This window comes from Pinus tabuliformis, chromosome 3_1, assembly GCF_031772625.1.
Source record: "Pinus tabuliformis cultivar Carrire ecotype Pingquan chromosome 3_1, CPIR1, whole genome shotgun sequence".
Lineage (NCBI taxonomy): Eukaryota > Viridiplantae > Streptophyta > Pinopsida > Pinales > Pinaceae > Pinus > Pinus tabuliformis.
Window position 1 is genome coordinate 915695370 of NC_142301.1, and position 25154 is coordinate 915720523.

General features: G+C 40.5%; 1 protein-coding gene across 3 annotated transcripts in view; it reads right to left on the reverse strand.

Moving 5' to 3' along the window:
- Positions 1-1374: 1374 nt before the first annotated feature.
- Positions 1375-25154, reverse strand: part of LOC149190674 (S-adenosyl-L-methionine-dependent methyltransferases superfamily protein) — a 232153-nt gene continuing 208373 nt past the window's right edge. For 2 of the 3 annotated variants that reach the window (XM_089412234.1, XM_089412236.1), the window contains 5 exons: positions 3055-3129; positions 2861-2953; positions 2717-2779; positions 2225-2335; positions 1375-2043 (listed from right to left, as the gene is read on the reverse strand). In XM_089412234.1, coding sequence (XP_089268360.1) covers positions 1798-2043; positions 2225-2335; positions 2717-2779; positions 2861-2953; positions 3055-3129 — 588 coding nt within the window. In that variant the 3' untranslated portion in view covers positions 1375-1797. The remainder of the gene's footprint in view (positions 2044-2224; positions 2336-2716; positions 2780-2860; positions 2954-3054; positions 3130-25154) is intronic. The other variant, XM_089412235.1, reaches the window with a different exon arrangement.

Here is a 25154-nt window from a genome sequence, read left to right on the forward strand (position 1 = left end):
TCGCTTGTGGGAGGAAGGTTTGGGTGAGAATGGTGGACCAAGAAAAGAGCTAGGAAATAATGGCGGATTGTTGGGAAATTAAGGAGGTTCATCGGGATTACGGCTCCATTAGTACCACTCCACAGTACTACATCATCACCCAGTCCCGCATATTCCATGGTTTAAGGTTCTTTTCTACGAAGGCCTGGCGGCTAAATTTGGGGTCTTTGAGTATCCGTTGTTGGGTTTGGGTCGAAGCGCGGGACCTCAAGGCGATTTCTAGAGGAGTTAGCCACAACATATAAAATTTGACTGCTTGACTGGAGGGGGTTCTGGAACAAAACCTCAAGGACACTTTGGAATTGGATGTCGTGGGTTCTTGGAGTGGTGGGTCACGGGTATTCTGGAGTCGGGGGTGCGCGATAGGGGGGTCTGTGGCATCCTGGAGAGGCTCGTCAATGGTAGTCTGAAGACAAATATGAGTGTGCACAGCGATTGTGTCGAGGATAGCTCCCTGTCGGGCTCCTGGGGTCATTGCAAGCCTAGGACAAGGGGGCCGCGGGCAGGTAATTCTTTGGTCAACGATAGCAACAGGCAGGCCTGCAAAAAATGTGTAGGGTCACTTGGAGATTCAGGATGGTTTGGCTGTGTTGCAGTGTTGCATCCACCAACAACAACTGGAGAATCTAGCCATGCAAGAGTGGCAATTCGAGAAGAAAGAGTGAATTCACCAATTGGACGATGAGGTGGATGCGTTGCGTCAACAAATTGAACAGTTGAAGCTCAAAATGGAGGAAAGCCGCAAGAGCAATGAAGAAGACTCCACCAGGCTGGATCTAAACAAGATCAAAGAAGAAGAATCCACTAGCCTGAATCTGAACAATCCAATGCCAATGGATGTTTACTATGTTCTCTCTCTGGTTTTGCAAATGATTTTGTATGGCACACTTCAATTGTAAATATTTACTTTTTCAGTTCTGTCGAATATATAGCTATAGGATCTCTGGAATGAGAAATTTTTGTAAGAATCAAAGTGAAAACTCTTATAAAAGGAAAGCGGAACAAATGATGTATCAGCAGCCCTCAGTAGGCTTGAAAATACTTTGTAAAATCCCGATTTTGCATGCAAACATGCGCGTTTTATATATAAAAAAATCTACTCATTCTGGTTATTAAAAAAAAAAAAGCATTGGTCTAAACCTCCACAATGGTACATCCCCAATTGTGGAAGCATGTCCCATTCCATGTTTTCATCACACATTTCACAGTGAACACCTACATGGGACCCCAATCTTCTATTGGGAGCAGGAAATGAACCAGGCTTCTGTCAAGAAATTCGAGCAGCACCAACAAGCAGTTTGAACAATAAATGGGAGCTATCTTCAAAGGCAGCAAGACCTGAACCAGGGAATTCATAAAGCAATTCAAATCACACTAACAGCAACTTTCAACATCAAATGGGAATCATCAATGGGATTTTAAAATTACATATCCAGAAGGGTAACAGAAAACACAGAAACCCCACAAACGCCTTCTGGTCTCGACTAATCAGGGATTTGAACATTCTGAAGTAGGCATGCAGCCATGGACCCATATCTTCTCAATTTCCAGGGATAGTCACTCTTCAAATCAGAGCCTAAAATATCCTCAGGGAAATTAAAACCAAATCTTTCAATTCCACATGATACTTGCTCATCAGAACTATCACACTAACAGCAACTTCAACATAAAATGGGAGTCATCAATGGGATTTTAAAATTACATATCCAGAAGGGTAACAGAAAACACAGTAACCCCACAAACGCCTTCTGGTCTTGACTAATCAGGGATTTGAACATTCTGAAGCAGGCGTGCAGCCATGGACCCATATCTTCTCAATTTCCAGGGATCGTCACTCTTCAAATCAGAGCCTAAAATATCTTCAGGGAAATTAAAACCAGATCTTTCAATACCACCTGATACTTGCTCATCAGAACTATGTTTACAACTTTCTGAAGAATCTTCTATAAATGCTGCAGTATCACTGAAACTAAAATTTGCATTCTTTGCAGATGAAGTTGGCACCTGTTCACAGGCAAAAAACTTAGATCACTCTGCCTGATTTATCCACATAATTATCATTCAAAACACATACAACTTAGACAAGAAAAATAGGATAATGGAAGATATTTTTGGTGACTACAATAGGACAGTATGCAATATTTTCTGTAAGCAATTTTAAGAATATTTGTTCTGAAGAAGCCACCTGTGCATCTTGTGTGTTGCTCGTTGAGAAATCTCCTGAAACTGTCTGAACTTTAGGGTTGATCTGAGGTGGCAGATCTTCCGTAAAGCTTGTGATAGTTGAAATAGAATCCTGTCACAACAAGATTACAAGAATGGATGTCGAGGCAACAATAAAACTAGGAAATGCCTCATCATTTCACTCACACCATCTTTCCTCAAGGATAGGACACTGAAGATAACTGCATTTACTAGCAACATCAAGTGGAAACAGCATATAACATAAAATTCCGTGATAAATGATACAAATAGGTTAGTGGAGAAAGTTCAGACTACAGTAATGCTTATGAGAATATTTTAATTTACTACAATAGCAAAACATTGAAACACATGTCCATCATTTGAGAATCCCTACATAAGAAGTAAATCCCAACAGATAAAATGAGAACTTAATGGTAGTGTAAATCTTAGTTTTGCTCTGCAAAAATAAATTCAGAAATAATAAATTTGTTACCAGTTGGTTCTTGGGCCGCATCAAAAAAAGTTCAATATTTGAATGTTGATACTTGTGATCCATCTGCATAAAAGACATTACATTTCCTTAAAACATAACGTCTTTAGTTTCCTAGAAGTAAGAAAGCTTGACCAAAGAAAATACCTTTGTTTTTGATACCCGTTTGACATCAAAATTTTCTTTCCAAAGCTCATTCATCTTTTCATGAACGACAGTTGAGCGCAGCTCATATCCTAACTGCACAGAAGCAAAAATGTTTATGTAACATTGACCAACAGCGAAAAATTACCAAACACACTGAAAGCCTCTCATTTGACAATTTCAACTGAAAAACTTACCAGAATAGTTGTCCTAGGACCAGCCAATGACAGAATGGTTTTCAAAAGTGGCTCCAGAAGATGTTCTACATATACCTTAACAATAATAATCAATTTCAAAGTTGTCATATTCAAATGCAGAGATGGTTTGGATATCAAAACAGCAAAACTCCAAACAGAATATTCCAATGAATCTTACACGGTCAATTGAATATTATTAGAAAGAACCACTGACAGAAAATACAAGCAATGTAGAGAGCCAAACAAATAAATAAAGCATCACAAAAGTTGGAGAAAATTCCTGCTTGGACACTCTACTCCGCACTGTACTATTGTTCAAACACCAGATCAAGAAAAGAGTCTTCTTAATAAGGTTGTTAATCTCCTATACTGGTCAATCTCTAAATGTTAGCAGAACAATTCAAACACAAGACATCCATCAGGTGAACAATGGCCTTTTAAACCAGCATAATTGGGGTCCAAGGAGGTACATGAAATTACAGATATCAAGTTATCAAAACTGGCCAACAAACCACACCCTATTGATGGTGCAGAAATGTTTACTACCTTATTCGGGACTTCAAGACATACAGAAAGTTCCTTCAGGGGTACATTCAGTAGAATCATCAATCAAAACAATAGATATGAGTTCATTCACAAATTTTGGAAATTGCTCTAGGCTTGATCAGCAAGGACTGAAAAACATAACCCACATAAAATAATATCAAAGCAATTAACGTTGGATATGCAAAGGCTTGACTGTAATGAGTGTTGCAGGAATGAAAAGGACCACAGTGAACAGTTGATATGTATGGGAAGATGAGATGAAGTAGTTTTTCCAATCCTAGCAGTACTGAGGCATCACCCTGTTAGGTTATGGTGGCACTTCCATTCTTGGAAATCTCAGAGCTTACTAACTATATCTTTGAACATAGGTACTGCTGCCAATATGTTGGCAAGAACATATTACTTTTAACTTCAGTCATAGACACAGTCAAAGGGTAAAACTTTACTTCTCATAAACAAAATTGATATCTCCCCTAGTGAGAGATCAAGGGACTACAATAATAAAAAGTACAAACTATTACACTGCAAAATGCAGTTCCAACAAGAAGAAACATGGATCAAACTGTTTGAGGACATAAAGCCAAAAGCATGGCCTGTGTTTAAAAAGATAGTACTAGGTCCTACATAGTTTATTCATAAAATATGAAAACAAACATCAATAAACTCTCCTAATAGCATAGCTGAGAAGAAATTGGTTTTATAAGTCCCTAGACTAGTAGTCTGGTTTCTCTGCATGGTCTAGGTTGGACAGACCTATCCCGAGCATGATCAATATTTTGTCTTGTGCCTCTTGTTCGTTGAAAAAGTAATCAATCTACAACTAATATGCTATTCAAGTGTACTACTAAGTAATATTATCATCTGCTAATTCAAACACATAAGACAAACAATAATACTAGTTCCCATATTGTATACAGGTGACCAAAGAAATATGAACTGTTGCCTCAAAATTAGTAGACTTGTGAAACAACTCACAAGGCAAGGGCCAGACCTAGATGCAATAACGAAATGGACTGCCACTGTCACCTCAGCAATCCACCTCCTAGTCTTCAGTGGAATTTCACCACATGGGAGGCTTCCCAGTTTTCACCTAAAGGATGTTCTAAGTCAATTCCCTCAAGGTCATATAGATCAAAGGCTGAGCAAGGAACCTTTCTAGTGGACAAAGGCACAATTCTCAATATGTAGGAGCAGTGTACCATATACAAAGCCTTAGAAAAGGCACTTGACACCTAGGGTTTTATGATGAAGTTCAATAAAGGAGTGTCTAGACATACAAGTACAAAGAAAAGGTTTGTTAATGACGGAGTCAACAAAAGAGATAGAAAACCTTCAAATTAAATCCCAAGTTGAAGCCTTTAGCCAAAGTTAGGGTTTAACTAGGGCACAAATTGCCTAGGGGAGATGACATCAGCCCTATTAGGGCAATTTACAATGTGAAAAGAGCTATAATTTTGAGTTCCAAAGATCAATCAAGGTGAAAACAAGCTACAAAAGCCTCCAAGTCCTCCTGATAGAGGCCCTAGTTGAATTTGGCCCTATGCCCTAGCCCTAGAGGCTTGCCTTAAAGGGCTTAGAAGAATAGATTGAAAGGAAAAGATAAAGTTTTTATGACTTTTGACCACCACAACAATTCCTAATGCCTTTCCCTACTTGAGTGATAGAGTCTTTAGGGCTAAATTGAAGAGAAACCAAATCGTGCTTGGAGTAAGGGGAAAAACCCTAGATGTCACTTGGAAAACCCTAGCTATATTTTCATAAGGGGAGAAATTAAGTAGAGGAAAACTCACTAGGAGGTCCTCTATCACAGTGAAGGAAAATAAATTCAACATGCAATGATCAAGCAAGATTTTTCAATAAAAATATGCATTTAAACATGGAACAATAGAAAAACCCTAGCATACATCCATCACATGAAAAACCATTAAAAATCTCCAATAATACAATTTTTCCAATAAATTTTCTTTTTTGTTGAATTTTGATAACTAAAAAGTTTCTTACTCCCAACCCGATTTTAATTTCACCTTATCACTCCCATTCAGTTAAATGCCCTTTCCTATAAACATACATTCAAAATATAGAATTCTGGAAATGAAATTTTCAGATTAAAACACATGAGACTATCATCACATGCTGAAAATAAATATGGACATAAACAAACCAAAAACACACATAAAAATACACACAAATTTTTGGTCAACTTAGACCCAGGCAAAACCCCTTCAATCTTCTCTAGGGAAAACCTGTTAAAGAGCTCTTCAAATATATTTATCTTTCAGGTTCAGGAAAAATACATTTGCAGACAAAACAAAACAGCAAAATACAACTTATCTCTTCAGCCCAAAACTCTTTGAAAATTGTGCCCACTTTGCCTCGATTTCCATGCCCACTTGAAGCTGAAAATATGTACTATAAAGATACAAACTGTATGGATTTCCGTACCATTGTATGCACTATATGGATTTTTCAAAAAGAAAATCTCAAAAACTTCTCTCGAACAGCATGCAGCTCACAACATTAAATGTTGTTCGTATTGTACCTTCTATTGTCTTCTATGCCTTGATTTTCATGCCCAGCTTTGCCCATAAATCACTCCTTCAGCTTTCTGCAACAAATTTCTCCTCCAGAACTTTTCTCCAGCTCTTAGCCTCCTTTTTCCAATCTGCTCTCATAAAGAATGAATGCAGTCTCTTTTTTCTTTTCCCCCTTTTGTTTCCCTAAATGACTTTTGGGCAACCCTAAGATCTAATGCCTCAAATTCATTTAGATCAAGGGATGAGAATAAATGTGCGTTTAATTCTCACTTTCTGTTTTTTAACTCACCCATTAAATAAAGTACCCATATTGTACTTTATGTCTAAAGTCACTTTTCACTTTATAATTTAACATGGACTTTACAACTTATAAATTCACCTTCACTTTATAAAGTCACACTTAGGAAAAGAATTATTTTGGACACTTTTCCCTGGGTAGAGACTAACCCATGGGAAACCACTTGTCCAAGGTACATTAAAAATCAACACTCCCTCTTACCAAGGAAAGTGCTTCTCACCACACCCATCTTGTCCCTGAAATGGAAATGCTTGCCTCTTGGCAAGGACTGCGTGAGAACATCGGCCATCTACTCATCTATCGATATATACTCCAACCTCAGTGCCCCCTTCTGAACATCGTCCCTGATGAAATGATATCTAATGTCAATGTGTTTTGAGCTATCATGAAACACTGGATTCTCCATGAGTTTAATGCAACTCTAATTATCACAGTGAATAACCATCGGTCTCAACTCCTGATCAAATAGGCCATACAACAACTTGCGAAGCCAAATGGCCTCACAACTAGCCTAGCTAGCAACCATATACTCAGCCTCAGAAGAGCTCAAAGCAACTGACTTTTGCTTTTGACTGAAGCACGACACAACTGTCGAATCCAATCTGAAGCAACACCCTGAAGTGCTTTTCCTGTCAGAAGCACACCCTGCCCAATCTGAATCTATGTAACTTGCCAACCTCACTCCATCTCCCCGCCTATAGTCCAAACTCCAAACCATAATCAACAATCACCTGCACGTAGCGAGAATGTGCTTTGCAGCTACCCAATGCACCCTCCTGGGCTCAACCATGAACTGGGTAAGCGTGTTAACTGCAAAGCATATATCTGGCCTAGCGTTGACCAGATACATCAAGGACCCAATAAGCTACCTATACAATGTGGGATCCACCAAACTAGAATCTGAAGCATGAATCTTCTTCCAGTTGGTGATCATAGGTGTAGACATGGGTCTACAATCTACCATCTGAAATCTGCTCAACACATCCACAACATATTGCCCCTACCCCAGAAAGATATACCCCTCCTCCTGCCATACCTCAAGCCCCAAAAAGTAATGCATCAGCCCAATGTCCTTCATCTCGAACTCCATAGCAAGATCCTCCTTGCAACCACTAATCAGTCTCTCTGCCCCAGTAATGAACAAGTCATCAACATACAGCACAAGAATGAGCGAATCATCCCCTACAACAATGTAGTATAGGTTCGGATCTGCATCACTCTTCGTGAAACCCATTTGCTGCAAGTAAGTATCAATCCTCGAATACCAAGCTCTCAGAGCTTGCTTAAGTCCGTAGAGTGCTCACCTCAACCAACATACATGGGTCTCATGCCCAAGTACCTCAAAGCCCTATGGCTTCTCAACATACACCTCCTCCTCTATAACTTTGTTCAGAAATGCGGTCTTCACATCCATCTGATGGATCTGCCAACCCATTTCTGCAACAATAGAAATAAGGGACCGGATAGAAGTGTACCGAGCTACGGGAGCGAAGGTCTCATCATAGTCAACTCCCTCTATCTGTGAGAACCCTCTAGCCACAAACCTTGCCTTGAACTTCTCAATGCTGCCATCCGCAACATGCTTGATCTTGTAGAGCCACTTGGAAGTCACAACTGACTTGCCCTCAGGCCTAGGCACCACTTCCCAGACATTGTTCTTAATGATAGAGGCATACTCCTCCACCATAGCCTCTCTCCATACCTCCTGGCTGGCAGCCTCCTCATAGCTAGTAGGCTCAGAGTCAACAATGCTGGCAGCCCTAGCTACATAACTGCAAAACCGCTCAAGTGGCACACTCTCCCTGCTCACCCTCTTCGGAGGACCAACAGACTCTGCTTCCTTCAAGGTGTCTTGAAGCCACTTGGGCCTCCTCTTCACTGAAGAAGCTTCCCCATAGGGATCCTCATCCTCTACCCCCTAGTCTGGTGAACCTGAAGGTCTGCCAACTGAGCCCGGTGTGCCTGTACCAGCACCTGTCCTCAAAGAACCTATACTGGCACTTGTCCCTATGTCAACTGAAGTGCCATGTGAACTATGTACCAATGGACTCCCTAAAGAAGTGCTTGGTGAACTCGCCACTGGTGCCCCAGATGTCATTGACACTGAAGTACCTCCTGTACCAGTCGATCCAAAACCCTAAGGTCTTGCTCCCTGTACCTGACCTCCCCGCTAAGGAGAAATCTGACTCTTTCATCATACTCCTGTGATCTCCGATAGGCCCTCTCCTCCTCGAACTTCACATCCCTCCTAATCACCACTCTTCGTTTAGAAGGAATGAAGATCCGATAGGCCTTCAAAGTCTCGTTGTAACCCATAAAGATACCCTTCTCTGCCATGGGTTCCAGCTTCATCCTTTGCTCCTTGGGGATATAAGAATATGTGAGACATCCAAAGATACGAAGATGTCCCACATGAGGCTTCTCTCCAGTGAAAGCCTCCTCCGGAGTCATATTCCCTAATACTTTGTGAGGACTCCTATTCTGAAGATAAACAGCAGTATTGCAGGCCTCAGCCCACAAAAACAAAGGCAACCCCTAATCATGAATCATCACTCTAGCAACCCCAACAATAGCTCTATTCTTCCTTTCAGACACCCCATTCTTCTGGGGCTTGTAAGGAACTGTGAACTCTCTCCTAATGCCCTCCTGTGCACAGATGTCAGAAAACCCACCATCGATGCACTCACCATCATTGTCTGACCTCAAGACCCAAATCTTCCTACCTGTCTGCTTTTCCACAAGAGCTTTGAACTCTTTAAAGCGACTGAAGACCTCACCCTTGGTCTTCAGGAAATATATCCAAGTCCTCCTAGAGTAGTCATCAATGAATATAACATAATACTCATAACCACCCAAAGACACATGAGACATACGACCACTAACATTAGTATGAATCAAGTCTAGTATACATGTAGATATGTTGTCGCTCACTGGGAATGGTAACTTGGTGTACTTGACCAAAGCACACCCTCTGCAGACCTCATAATGCTCGACACTAAAATTAGGGACTCTAGTGATCTCCCTCAGTACTCTCAAAGCTCCGTGATGCATATGCGCCATCCTCTGGTGCCATAACTCGCACAAGTCTTTACTGTTGGTGGTACTAGTGTGAGTGCTACCAGATGTGCTACTCACTAATGCTCCTGCCGACTAAAAATTGAACATGTATAGTTTCCCAGAGCGGACTCCAACCACTTTGGCCGAAGTGATGGAAGCTCCCTTGTGATGCATCAATACCTGCCCTCCTAAGAAAGTGATGTCAAACCCCTTTTCCTCCATAGCAGACACTGAAATCAAGTTCTTCTTCATCCCCAGAACATACAAAACATCCATGACCTTCAAAGGAGGCAAAGACTCCCTCTCAAAAGTCGCAGTCCCCACACCAACAACTCTCATAGTGCAATCATCTCTTAGTACAATCTCAATATCAAGTGCCCTCTCTGCAAGCTCTGAAAAGAACTCTCGTGGACCTATCATATGGTAGGAAGCCCCGTTGTCTATGTACCACACATCAGATGATGTACTCCTACTAGATGTAGAAGTAATAAATGCAAAGTCCTTATCAAACTGTGAAGCAAACTGCTCCACCTTTGTTGAAGCTGCAATACCCTTCTTCCCCTTGTTCTTCCTCTCAGGACACGTAGCAGCATAGTGTCCCATCTTCAGACATGCCCAACATTTGACTCTGGACATATCTGTATATTTCTTCTTCTTCTTCTCCTTTCACTTAGCCCCATCTGATGGGGGCCCTTTCTTGGCCTTCCCTTTGTTCTTCCCCCTCACTGTCAAGGCTACATCCTCCTCATCTGTTGTCTTCACCCCACCACTGCCAATGTTCCGTATCTCATGCTGCACACAATCATCCCAGAACCTGTCCCAATTGGGAAGATTCTCCCTAGAGGTAACAACATCTCCAAAGACCTCCAAAGACTTAGGAAGTCCTGCTACAACTATCCTGACTAACTCTGTGGGTGCAACTGCCTCACCAATAGCAGTGAAATCATCACGTACCTATTTGACCTTGCCAAGATAATGAACTACACTTTCAGCGTTTGTCATCCTGATGTTCTTCAATTGTTCTTTGAGTACCATCTTCCTGCTCTCATTGGTACTCTGATAGAGAGTGGTTAGAGTTGTCCACATCTGATATGCATATGTGTTTCCTCTCACATGAGGAACCACATGATCCTTCAGACTGTCCATCATAATCCTTTTTGCCTTTGCATTATTTTTTATGAATTCAACAAGTTCATCTGCAGCAGGAAGTTCATCTGCAGCAGGAGGTACAACCACTTGCCGCACTATGTTCGAAATTGTGTTGGAAATACTGAGAGGGGGGGTGAATCAGTGTTTCTTATTTTTAATTGTTCTAGTGATTGCCAAAAGCATATATAGATATGTGTATACACAGAACACAGAGATCAACAGCTGGAATTAATGCTTTTATTAAAACTCAAGACAGTGCAATGAAATAAATACAATATAAGTATATATCCGATTGTGAATAGTTGCCAAGCTCCAACTTGGACTTTAGTGAGGCTCCAACCTCCAAAGCACCAACTCTGTTTTGCAGTGGTTTTGCACTTAGGAGCACCTACCCCTAATGACTTTAGTCCTGTTCAGTTCTGAGGCTCCAACCTCTTGGGCTCCAACCCAACCTTGGTATAAACTGGTATGCTGCTACACTCTATTTAGTTGAGGTTCTCTCACTCCTACTCTCCTGCCTCTGCTGCTTCTACAGCCTCCGTTGCTTCTGCTGCCTCTTCTGCCTCTGCTACCTCACGCTCTGGTTCTTCACCACAACAACAGCACCAACAGTTCTCTGTTTTTACTATTTTATACATTCTCATGCCTTTGTCCATTTGTTTCCGCTTACTCGCTGGCTCTTTGGCTTCCTTCTCGCTCGCTTGAGCTTCGGCTTCCTCAACACTCGCTCGACCTTCTGGCTTCCCTCCTCCATTCGCTTTAGCTTCCTCTGCGCTCGAATTAACCAATGCTTCATGGGACACGTTCAAGAGGAAGAGGGGCTGAATTACAATAGAAATGATGCTTATTAAAAAATATCAGAGAGGTCCCTTTTTTTTTCTTTTCAAGTTCACGAGTCGTGAACTGTGATTTGTTCGTAATATAGATGCCCGAGATCAATTTCAGAAATGAAGCGTTTCAACATATATATATATATATGACTTCTTCCTATCACCAAGGGACATGTTCATAGGGAGGAGAGGCCGACTTGTATATGAAAAATATATCTGTCGGAGAATCTTTTATTCACGGACTTATTACTTCACGGAAACCATATAAACGAGGCTATAGCCATATAGAGGTCCCACATGCCACGTCATCCTTTTATCGCAATCGTCGCTTCTGGAGGTTTGCACATAACATAGTCGATTGCCGATGGCCGATTCCCTTGCTGGACGCGATATTATATAAATTGTTTTTGATGAGTCCATCGAGTCCATACCTCTATCGCAATCGGCGAATTTAACATCCCTTCGAGACTAGTGACACAGCGGATGCGATATTACCTTGAACCATGTTGCAATCGGACCATCGGGTCCATGACTTACATCGCAATCGGCGCATAGCAGGAGGACAGCCCTTTGGATATTGCGATGTGAGAGTCCCGATAGGGTGGATGCGATATTGCATTCAACCATAACATAATGTCGCATCAGGTCCGCGTACACTATCGCAATCAAAGGTTTCGGTGGTGACACATAGCCGAACCGCCGATTAGCGTTGTTGTCAATATACATATATATGCTGATATATATATATATATAAACTTCTCCATCGTTAGTGTGTTTGCCATATATATGTGTTTTGGCCTCCATTTGCCCTCCGATAGTGTTAAACACCATATAACTATGTTTTTCTCCTCTGATAATGCATTTCCCTATTCATATATATATTCTCCACTCCTTTAACCGCATATATATAAGGTTTTCTCTAATGGCTCTGTCTGCTTCCTCCGATTACTGTTTGTGTCCTCTGTTGCTCTGATGGCTCTCTGCTTGTTCCTCTATTGCTCCAATGGTTGTTTATAGCTGTTACCTGCATGCATATAAGCTCTCCGATGACTTATTTGCATGCTTCCATTGGCTTTGTCTGCTCTTTGCGTTGTTTGCTCCTCTGGTGGCTCTGTCTACTCCTTCAATATTGCCATATTGACATCAATGACAATCTGTGTCCAACAATCTCCCCCTTTGTTATTGATGGCAATATTCTTCTGCTCTCTCTCCCCCTTTGACATCAATGGCAAAGGAATGCATATGGACTCCCCCTGTCAAACTGCTCCCCCTGTCCTACTACATCTTTATGAATGAACTTGAGTGATGATAAAGAAATAACCCCCATCTTTTGACGCAGATGTTCGAATGCTTCTCGAGGAAGAGGTTTTGTGAAAATATCGGCTATCTACTCCTTAGTATTGATATATTCCAGGATGATGTTTTGTTCAGCTACTTGCTCACGAAGGAAATGATACTTGACTGGTATGTGTTTGGTTCTTGAGTGCATCACTGGATTTTTGTTGAGACTGATAGCACTTGTGTTGTCACAATAGACGGTAATCGGTTGATCTGTACATATGTCGACATCTTTTAAAGCTTCCTTCATCCATAGTATCTGAGTACAACAATGTGCTGCAGCAATATACTCTGCTTCGGCTGTGGATAATGATATGGATGATTGTTTTTTGCTGAGCCAAGATACCCAACAATCTCCTAGGAAGAATGCATTTCCACTAGTACTTTTCCGATCATCTATATTTCCATCCCAATCAGCATCGGTGTATGCAGTTACAGTCAGTGTTGAGTTCTTTGGGTACCAAAGACCGAAATCAGAAGTTCCCTTCAGATATCTGAGAATTCTTTTTACGGCTAATAAATGGGATTGTTTGGGAGCAGATTGAAATCTTCCAACCATTCCTACTGCTTGCATTACGTCTGGTCGTGTAGTTGTTAAGTATAGAAGGGTTCCGATCATTGACCTGTAATGAGTTGCATCCACTAGAGGGGAGTCATCATCTTTGCTCAGTTTGCAGTTTGTGGTCATAGGTGTGCTCATGGGTGCACAGTCCTCCATTCCATATTTTTTGAGCATGTCTTTTAGATATTTGGTTTGAGATATACACAATCCTGCTCTGGTTTGGGATACTTGAAGTCCAAGGAAGTGGGACAGCTCTCCTATCATTGACATCTCAAACTCTTTTGACATGCTTTGAGAAAATTCATGGCTCATTTCATCATTATTACTAGCAAAAATCAGATCATCGACATAAACAAGAGCAACTAGTAACTTACCTTCATCTGTCTTTATGTATAGATTACTTCCAGCCACTCCCTTTTTGAAGCCTTGTTGTTGTAAATAGTGATCCAGTCTTGCATACCAAGCTCTAGGAGCTTGTTTCAACCCATATAAAGCCTTTTTCAACTTACAAACTAAGTCCTTTCCTGTTGTTAGATCAAAACCTTCTGGCTGCTCCATGTAGACTTCCTCCTTGAGTTCCCCATTCAGAAATGCTGAATTCACGTCCATTTGATAGATTTTGAATCCTCTTGAGCAAGCAAATGCCAAGAACATCCTGATAGCTTCCATACGGGCCACTGGTGCAAATGTCTCTTCAAAGTCAACTCCTTCAATTTGTGAATAGCCTTTGCAGACAAGTCTTGCCTTGTTTCTGATAACTTGTCCTTCCTTATTCATTTTATTTTTGAACACCCATTTGGTTCCTATTATGGTTTTGTCCTTTGGACGAGGTACCAGCTCCCATGTCTTGTTCTTCTCAATTTGGAACATTTCTTCTTCCATGGCTTTTACCCAATGAGGATCCTTGCTTCTGCAAATGTTTCTGGTTCTATCATAGATAGAAGGGCAATGACTTTTCTCTTGGGTGTGATTGTTATTCTTCTTCGAGTCTGCACACCTTCATCTCTATCGCCAATGATCTGATCTTCTGGATGATGTCTTTGGACATACTTCATCTTTGAAGGGGTATTAGGTGGTTCTATTTCCTCTTCTTCTTCTTCTTCTTCGTCTTCTATTTCTTCTTCTTTAAGTTCTTCTTCTTCAATGAGAGAGTCATCTTCATGTTCTTCAATTTCCTTTTCTGGAAGATCTTCATCAACCTTTACATCAATGCTTTCCACTATTTTCTTCATTCGATAATTGTAGCACTTGTAAGCCTTGCTCCGTGTAGAGTATCCAAGAAATATCCCTTCATCAACCCGAGAATCAAACTTTCAAAGTGAGCCATCATTTATTTTTATGAAGCACTTGCTTCCAAAGATCTTGAAGTACTTCACCAAAGTAGGTCTTCCTTTCCATAGCTCATAAGGAGTTTTTCCACAATTTGTTCTTAATTGAGTTCGATTTAATGTATAGACAGGTGTCCCTACTGCTTCTCTCCAGAATCTAGGCTGTAAGTCTGCTGCTGATAACATTGTTCTTGTCATTTCTTGGACTGTTCGATTTCTTCTTTCAACTACCCCATTTTGCTAAGGTGTTCTGGCATCAGAGAATTCCCTTTTAATTCCATGTATATTACAAAACTCACTAAACTCGTTTGATGTGAATTCTCCTCCTCTGTCTGTTCTGAGGCACTTGATTTTTGAATCTTTTTCATTTTCTACAAGGGCTTTTAGATTCTTAAAACACTCAAAAGTTTCAGATTTATACTTTATGAAATATATCCACATCATTCTAGTATAATCATCAACAAATAACACAAAGTACCTTTCTCCTTGGAGTGCTTGATTTCTAGTTGGCCCACACACATCAGCATGGATGATCTCCAAGGGCTTTGATGTAGAGAGCTCCTTTGTCTTGTGGCTGATTCTGGTCTGCTTTCCATGTTGACATGGACCACATACTGCTTGATTTGGTTTGAACAGCCTTGGGATGTCTCATACAGCTTTGATCTTGCTGATATTGATCAGATTTTCGAAGCTTGTATGTCCAAGTCGCTTGTGCCATAGCCAACTCTCATCTGTCTGACTCAAGTAGCATTTATTTTCTTGAATCTTGTTCAGAATGTAAATGTTGTCTGGTGTTCTCACCCCTTTTGCCACAAGTTTCCCTGAGGCAGAGTTCCTTATTTCACAGTCTTTGGTGTTGAAAACAACCTTATGTCCTTGATCACAGATTTGGCTGACACTCAGGAGATTGTGTTTGAGTCCGTCAACCAGCAGAGCATCTTGAGCTTTTCCTTTTCCATTGATCAGAGTAATTGTTCCTTTTCCTGCAATTCTGCCAGATCTGCTTCAAAAGGACACATTCCCTTCCTTTTTGCTCAGTGAGACAAACTTCCTTCTGTCCCCTGTCATGTGTCTGGAGCACCCACTATCTACAAACCACCGGTTTCCATTATTTTGAGCATATAGAGCCAGGCTGCATTTGTCCATGCTGGAGTTCTTACTACTCGTCTTTCTTCCTTTGAGTGGGCAGTCTTGTTCATAGTGTCCATTATTGTAGCAGAAAGAGCAAATCAGATCAAATTTGGTCAAGGGATCAAATGAATTGAAGGTTTTGATTTGTCCCTGCCATTTGGGGGCATATGAGTTGATTATTCGGTCCTTTAGCTTTGTCTTTTCACTTCTGCGAGCCATACAATGTCTGGCTTGATGACCGAAGTTTTTACAGTGAAAGCAGTGTCCAAGAAAGATGGTTTTGTACTTGTTGAAGCAACCACGGTTTGAGTCGATTTCCTTCCTGGGAATTACTCCTCCCTCGTTCTTTGGATTTGCGATGGGCCCTTGGTGGAGTACAGGTTTGTATTCGCTGTAGTGTCCATGATTCAACTCCACATTCTTCTTTGGAGAAATTCTCTCTTCATTCTTGGGATCTGGGATGCACTTTTGATAACATACTTTTTCATCTTTTGGATTGCAGGAAAGTGCATCGGCATAGCTTTTCACACTATTCTTAGTGCTTGAGGATTCTCCTTTGAAACCTATTCCAGACTTGTCATGTTGAGGTTTTTGATTTTTCAGAATAGTCTCAAGTATTTGAGAGCTTTTACAGCCCTTTTTAATTTGCTCCAACTCCTTTCTCAGAGACACTATTTCGGCCTCACGTTCTTCACAAGTCTCTTCTTTTTCTTTAAGCTTTGCTTCCAAGAGATCTTCTCTCCTTCTTATTTCCTCGTTTTCCACTTTGAGAGAAATGATTTTGTTCCGTAGTTTCTCATTTTCTTCAATGGCGCTTATTAACAGTTCATCTACATTTCCTTCCAGCCCTGAGTCATCATCATCTGTGAGTGCCATGAATAATGTTTCTTGGCTTTCATCATGATCACTTTCCTCATCTGATTTCTTTATGATGACCATAAACTCATCCTCATCAGACTCATCTTGCTTGGAGAAGAAGTTTTTCTTATTGAACCCTTTCTTTTTGTGTGTCATTCTTTTAGAATTTCCTTCATCATCACTGTCATGTTTATGAGGACATCTTGTTGCATAATGACCTATTTTACCGCATTTAAAACAGATAAGAGGATACTTGCCTTTAAGCTTAGATCCTCTCTTCAACTTTCGTACAAATTGAGCCAATTCGGATTCCACATCTGACTCATCACTACAGTCATTCCTTTCTTTCCCCTTCTTTGACTTTGAGGCCTTGAATGCTGCATCTTTGGAGCTTGGGCCACCTTTCCTCATTTCATAGGCAGTGAGAATTCCATGGAGTTCATCCATTTTGAGGGTATCTAGATCCTTTGCTTCTTCTATAGCGCTTATTTTGGAGTCAAATCTGTTTGGAAGAGACCTTAATACCTTTTGAACAATGGTACTTTCTTCAATTTTTTCGTCCAATCCTTTCAGGGAATTTGCCACTTCAGCTACTCGGAGGAGGTATGCTGCAATATCTTCTTCATCTTCCATCCTCAAACTTTCAAATTGTCTTCTATGAGTTTGAAGCTTTGCCTTTTTGACTTTTGAGTCTCCATCGTACAAGCCAACTAGCTTCTCCCACATTTCTTTCGCAGAGGTACAGTGCATGACTTTTGTAAACTTGGAATCAGTGATTCCACTAGTGATGGAGTTCATGGCCTTTGCATTTGCGATGTAGGCATTCCTCTCGTCTGGGTTTGTTGGAAGAGTGGAAGTCGTTCGGTATTCATTTTGAACAAAATGCTAGACTTCAGGTCCAAGGGACATTAAGTAGTAGGTCATTCTTTTCTTCCAGAAACCAAAGTTAGTGCCATCGAACAAAGGAGGTCTTCCTGATGCTTCATGATTTCTCATCATGGCTGCGGATCCTTCTTCAAGCTGTTAGGCTAGTATGAAGAAGCCTACTCTGATACCAATTGTTGGAAATACTGAGAGGGGGGGTGAATCAGCGTTTCTTATTTTTAATTGTTCTAGCGATTACCAAAAGCATATATAGATATGTATATGTATACAAAGAACATAGAAATCAACAGCTGGAATTGATGCTTTTATTAAAACTCAAGACAGTGCAATGAAATAAATACAATATAAGTATATATCCGATTGTGAATAGTTGCCAAGCTCCAACTTGGACTTCAGTGAGGCTCCAACCTCCAGAGCACCAACTCTGTTTTGCAGTGGTTTTGCACTTAGGAGCACCTACCCCTAATGACTTTAGTCCTATTCAGTTCTGAGCCTCCAACCTCTTGGGCTCCAACCCAACCTTGGTATAAACTGGTACGCTGCTACACTCTATTCAGCTGAGGTTCTCTCACTCCTACTCTCCTGCCTCTGCTGCTTCTACAGCCTCTACTGCTTCAGCTGCCTCTTCTGCCTCTGTTGCTTCTGCTACCTCACGCTGTGGTTCTTCACCACAACAACAGCACCAATAGTTCTCTGTTTTTACTGTTTTATACATTCTCATGCCTTTGTCCATTCGTTTCCGCTTACTCGTTGGTTCTTTGGTTTCCTTCTCGCTCGCTTGAGCTTCGGCTTCCTCAACACTCGCTCGACCTTCTGGCTTCCCTCCTCCATTCGCTTTAGCTTCCTCTGCGCTCGAATTAACCAATGCTTCACGGGACACATTCAAGAGGAAGAGGGGTCGAATTACAATAGAAATGATGCTTATTAAAAAATATCAAAGAGGTCCCTGTTTTTTTCTTTTCAAGTTCACGAGTCATGAACTGATATTTGTTTGTAATATAGATGCCCGAGATCAATTCCAGAAATGAAGTGTTTCAACATATATATATATATATATATATATATAGATATATGACTTCTTCCTATCACCAAGGGACATGTTCATAAGGAGGAGAGGCCGACTTGTATATGAAAAATATATATGTCGGAGAATCTTTTATTCACAGACTTATTACTTCACGGAAACCATATAAATGAGGCTATAGCCATATAGAGGTCCCACATGCCACGTCATCCTTTTATCGCAATCGCCACTTCCGGAGGTTCGCACATAACATAGTCGATTGCCGATGGCCAATTCCCCTGCTGGACGCGATATTATATAAACTGTTTTTGATGAGTCCATCAGGTCCATACCTCTATCGCAATCAGCAGATTTAACATCCCTTCGAGACTAGCGACACAACGAATGTGATATTACATTGAACCATGTTGCAATCGGACCATCGGGTCCGTGACTTACATCGCAATCGGCACATAGCAGGAGGACAGCCCTTTGGATATTGCGATGTGAGAGTCCCGATAAGGTGGATGCGATATTGCATTCAACCATAACACAATGCCGCATAGGGTCCGCGTACATTATCGCAATCAGAGGTTTCGGTGGTGACACATAGCCGAACCGCGGATTAGCGTTGTCGCCGATATACATATATATGCCGATATATATATATAAACTTCTCCGCCGTTAGTGTGTTTGCCATATATATGTGTTTTGGCCTCCGTTTGCCCTCCGATAGTGTTAAACGCCATATAACTATGTTTTTCTCCTCCGATAATGCATTTGCGTATTCATATATATATTCTCCACTCCTTTAACAGCATATATATAAGGTTTTCTCTAATGGCTCTGTCTGCTTCCTCCGATGACTGTTTGCGTCCTCTGTTGCTCTGATGGCTCTCTGCTTGTTCCTCTATTGCTCCGATGGCTGTTTATAGCTGTTACCTGCATGCATATAAGCTCTCCGATGACTTATTTGCATGCCTCCATTGGCTCTATCTGCTCTTTGCGCTGTTTGCTCCTTTGGTGGTTCTGTCTCCTCCTCTTGGCTCCGATAACTCTGTGTGCTCCTCTTGGCTCTGTCTACTCCTTGAATATTGCCATATTGACATCAATGACAATCTATGTCCAACAAATTGTTGTCTCCTCAAACATTGTCTGTATTTTATCCTTCCAAACGGCATAGTTGGATGTCCCATCCAGTCTGTCCTCTATCCTTAAGAACATGGCCATGACTGTTGTCCAAAATTTACAAAACCAAGAAAATGGAGAAATGAACTTTCCAACACGCCTTGCTGTCCCAAAAGTTTAGTCTGTGTGAAATTTGACCTTGCTGTCCCAAAATATCAGTTTGTAGTCCAAACTGAGTTTGTTGTCCAAAAATTCAATTTGTTGTCCAAACCACTATTTGTTGTCCCAAACTACTGTATGTTGTTCAAACTGCAATTTTCAGCCTATAGTCCCGATACCATGTTGAAATTTGATGACTAAAAAGTTTCCTGCAATCCCAACCCGGTTTTAATTTCACCTTACCACACCCATTCAATTAAATGCCCTTTCCCATAAACATACATTCAACAAATAGAATTCTGGAAATGAAATTTTCAAATTAAAACACATGGGACTGTCAACACATGCTGAAAATAAATATGGACATAAACAGACCAGCGACACACATAAAAATACACACAGATTTTTGGTCAACTTAGACCCAGGCAAAACCCCTTCAATCTTCTCCGGGGAAAACCTATTAGAGAGCTCTTCAAATTTATTTATCTTTCAAGTTCAGGAAAAATACATTTGCAAACAAAACAAAACAGCAAAATACAACTTATCTCTTCAGCCCAAAACTCCTTGAAAACCATGCCCACTTTGCCTCGATTTCCATGCCCACTTGAAGCTGAAAATATGTATTGTACGGATACGGGCTGTACTGTACAGATTCCATACGAACTATATGGATTTTCGTACGGTTGTAGGACTCTACGGATTTTTCAAAAAAAAAAATCAAAAACTTCTCTCGAATGGCGTGCAAATCACAACATTAAATGGTGTTCGTACTATACCTTCTATTGTCTTCTATGCCTTGATTTCCATGCCCATCTTTGCCCAGAAATCACTCCTTCAGTTTGCTGCAACAAATTTCTCCTTCAAAACTTTTTTCCAGCTCTCAGCGTCTTTTCTCCAATCTGCTCTCATGAAGAATGAATGCAGACTCTCTTTTCTTTTCCCCCTTTTGTTTCCCTAAATGACTTTTGGGCAACCCTAAGATCTAATGGCTCAAATTCATTTAGATCAAGGGATGAGAATAAATGTGCATTTAATTCTCACTTTCTATTTTTTAACTCACCCATTAAATAAAGTACCCACATTGTACCTTATGTCAAAAGTCATTTTTCACTTTATAATTTAACATTGACTTTACCACTTATAAAGTCACTTTCACTTTATAAGTCACACTTAAGAAAAGAATTATTTTGGACACTTTTCCCTTTGTAGAGACTAACCCATGGGAAACCACTTATCCAAGGTACATTAAAAATCAACATTTTTCAATCCCAAAAAGACATCTCCAAGACACAAATTAGTCTCCAATAGCAATGGCTCCAAAAAGATCACAGCTGCACAAGTAGCGAATTACAACAAAAGTTAACTCAAGCTATCTAAAGGAGGCCAAAATCCACAAGTGGTGATGATAAATAAGAATGAAGTGATCCTCCATTTATATGAGGTCTATCATATCCATTAATACATCTAAAATCCCTATAACAAGCTTGATTTTGAGTGAACATAAAGTGGGTTACAAACCAACCCAAAAGCTCAATAAAACAAAATAGCCACTAATTGCCCACAAGTGTAAGTTGAAAACCCTCTCCAACCATGACGTCATGCCCTTTTAGGGATAATAAGGATTTAAAAGTGCAAAATATGGCTAGATGCATCTCCAAGCATCATGATCAACCATAAATTGAGGAAGAATCCTCAAATAAGCCTCGAAACATCTCCATGTAACAAAAATCTAACTCTAGTTGCCTTGCGTCATCTCCAAGAGTGCCATCAAGACAACATGGTGTAATCTCTTTATAGCGTTGGGGCTCCACGAGGTGGTACAATCCCTCACTAATCATCTGGGGGATGATCAACATCATTTGGACTCCAAATCAAGGCCCTTGTGTTGAGAAATCCAGGGCATTCATTAGGGTTAGATTATTAATTGATTTCTTTGAATATTGACATTTACTTGTGATACATTGTTACTTCATCATTAATGTTATTATGTTCTTTTCATCATCAAAATAAATGCCAAACAAGAAGATCACAATGCAAACAGTAAAGACACCAGAGATAGGCTCCAAGCCAGGGCAAAACCCCTCAAAAGGGGAAAACCCAGAGAACTCCTTATAGAATTTCTTTCAATGAAGACTTCCAAGACCAAGACACTAGACCATCCACCAAGAGACCAGGCCAACCACCCACAAAATAAGATTTGCTTCTTCCTTCACAAATTCAGATCTTCTAGCCTTCCTCAAAAATTTAGCTGTCAAGAAAAAGAGAAAATTTCACCAAAATCAAGATCAGATGAGATCCTCCTCCTTCATTGTCCTTCTTTCTTCCTTTCGCACTTTTGTTTTTCTTCGGATCTCCTCAAGAAGGTCGAATGCCCAAGTGTGTAGATGAAGGACGAAATTTCTTCAATATATACCCTTTAGGGTGTCTTCAAGCCTCTTCTAGGTTGACCTTTAGGGCTAGCTGACTTGATCTTTTGGGTGGTTTCTAGACATTTCCATGACATAAAAATAATTTCTTTACATTGATACATGAGCCCTCCAGAGACTTTACATCAAGACTTTGACTCGACTCATTGTACAAACCCCAGAGCACACAATGGGTGTTTGACCTAGGCCCAAAACCATGGGCAAGAAACCCATAGGTTTCTCTTTTGACAAGTACGATGATTTCAAAATACAATTATGAAGACTAACACCAGTTACATTTTTCAACACTCCCTCTTAACTAGGGAGGTATTCATAATTTGACCATAGGTACAAGGACAGTGCTTCCATTGAAAAGTTCTCATAAGAAGAGTCAGATTGGTAAGCCATCATAAGCTATCTTTTCAGTTTATGTCATTGCATCTCATCATATCGACCAACATTGTCATATAGCAAGGCCTTGACTAACATCTCTATCTCTCCACTAGATTAGAGCACAATGTTGGGTAGACAACGATTTACAGACACCTTCATCATTGTCTCTCAAGGCACATACCCCATTCGAATGTTCACAAGGTATGTCCTTTTAGGACCATTCCCCTGTTGGATTTACACATCATCAAGGAATTTCCTCTTTGACTACTCTTACCTATTGGATTCCCTACCTCATCCTCAATGACTATTGATATTCAGATGCTTACCCAATCCTACATTCTTTCTTCATAATGTGAAGACAAGAATGAGGTGTCTACCTCTCCTTCTCAACCAAGGAGGATCTACTCATTCCTTTACACATGAAAGGAATATATCCAACCTCCCTCTCAACTAGGGACTCGCTTCCAATATCAGGTGTCTATTCTTCCGCGGATATCATGGTACTATCAGCTGCTTGTAGGCCTCCTTCTTCTAAATCTTCAAATTCTATGCACTGTTGGAATCACGATTGTCATCACACCAAAACCTACAGGAGTTAGTAAATGGACGCATCGCCGAGTTAACGAATCCACGAAACGTGGTTAAGCACATGCCACGAAACACACAGGAAGCGTTGGTTTATCCAATTTCCAACAAACTCCCCCCCAGCGCGAGCCAGGTGTGATTTGAACTCGAGACCTTTGGCTCTAATACCACTTGTTGGAATCACGATTGTCATTACACCAACCTACAGGTGTTAGTAAACGAACACATCGCCAAAGTGGATGAATCCACGAGAAGCGGTTAAACACATGTCACGAAACAAACAGGGAGCATTGGTTTATCCAATGTCCAACATGCACATCATGGACCCATCTTCTTTCACAACTTCTCGTAGGGACAAGCCATCACTTTCCATATCATCAATCTTTACCATAGTATTAAAAATCAATCATTCTTAACCGGAAACCGGTCAAACCAAACAGTTCATTGGGCAAACCAACCAAACCGCTGAAAAAACTAGGCCAAACACCTGATTTGCCTTTTTTTAGACAAATCGAGCATAAACTAGACGGTTTATGACAGAACCAACCAGTTTTTAAACCAGTCGGTTCATTGTCAGGTCGGCCGCAAACCCACCAGAAGCATTCTTGGAGACTTGTGAAGTAATTTGGAGGGAAAATAAGGGTTGTTTCCCTCAAAAAACGGCCCCTCCAAGCCAATAAAAGGAGGTCTCCCCTCTCATTTGCCTCACACATCTCATTTGGAGTTGTTGTGAGCTTGGAAAGCGTTGAGTTTTTGCTAGAGTAGTGGGAACAACAGAGAGTTTGAGTTAAGTAGTAGCCATCATGCCTCCAAAAGCCAAGGATTACTGAATGGGCTCATTGTGATATGATTGATGGCAAAATGATCTGCAAATATTGCCAAAAATCTATTGAAGGATGGGGTATTAACAGGTTCAAGCAACACTTGGCTAGGATAGGAGGCCATGTAAAGCCATGTGGAGCACCAAATGAAGTAATAGGGCATATTAGGGCAGAATACCTTCAGAAGTTTGAGACTCAAGTCATTGAACCAACAGAGAAGTTTGTGACTCAAGCAGTTGCAAAGTTTGGGAGTCGAGACTCAACCAACTAAGTTTGATCATGATGAGAAGTTTCAAGTGATAATGTTGATCACTAATATCATATATGTAGACTTGTAGTAGGCCAGTGGCCCCATAGTTTGTAGGCTTTGTTTTTGGACTCTAGAGGCCATTTAGAGCCTCATTGATTATATATTTTGTTGCTGATATGTATTGCACTTGGTGCCATTTTGATATATTCACCTTTACATGGTATATATATGAACAAACTTTGCATATTTTGTGTCTATTAGTTTGGAATCATGGTTTTAAATCTTAAAAATAGTTTTTTATCATCAAAAATTAATTATTTCACGTGTTTTTTTAAAACTCGTTCATTGAGATCTAACCAGTGTCGGTTTGACTGGTTTCAGTTTGAAACCTGGTTTACTAGGTGGACCAGTCCAGTCACCGATTCCAGTTTTTAAAACTATGATCTTTACTTGCTTCATATTCATGAACTAGTCACTATGGCGCTTGAACATAGCTACCTCTAAGCATCAGGAAAGTAATCTACAAAGACATGATCATCGAACCATCTATAACCTGCTACCTTTCCTATCAGTGATATATATCCTTTGGACTTAGACAGCCAAAGTCATCTACTCAATTTCTACAGTTGAATCTCAATCATATCATATTTGTTTGTAAGAGCATCTTCTTTTGGTAGCAGAATTATATCGAACCATCAGAGTCATTGTATTATAATAGCTTCTTTTCAACATGTCATGCCTTGACTTCATCAATATCCTTATTTAATCATAAGGAAGAGTCATCCTCACATTAGGTCACTTTGTCAGGGATTTTGTAGCTCCCTCTGAAGTCGACAGTGT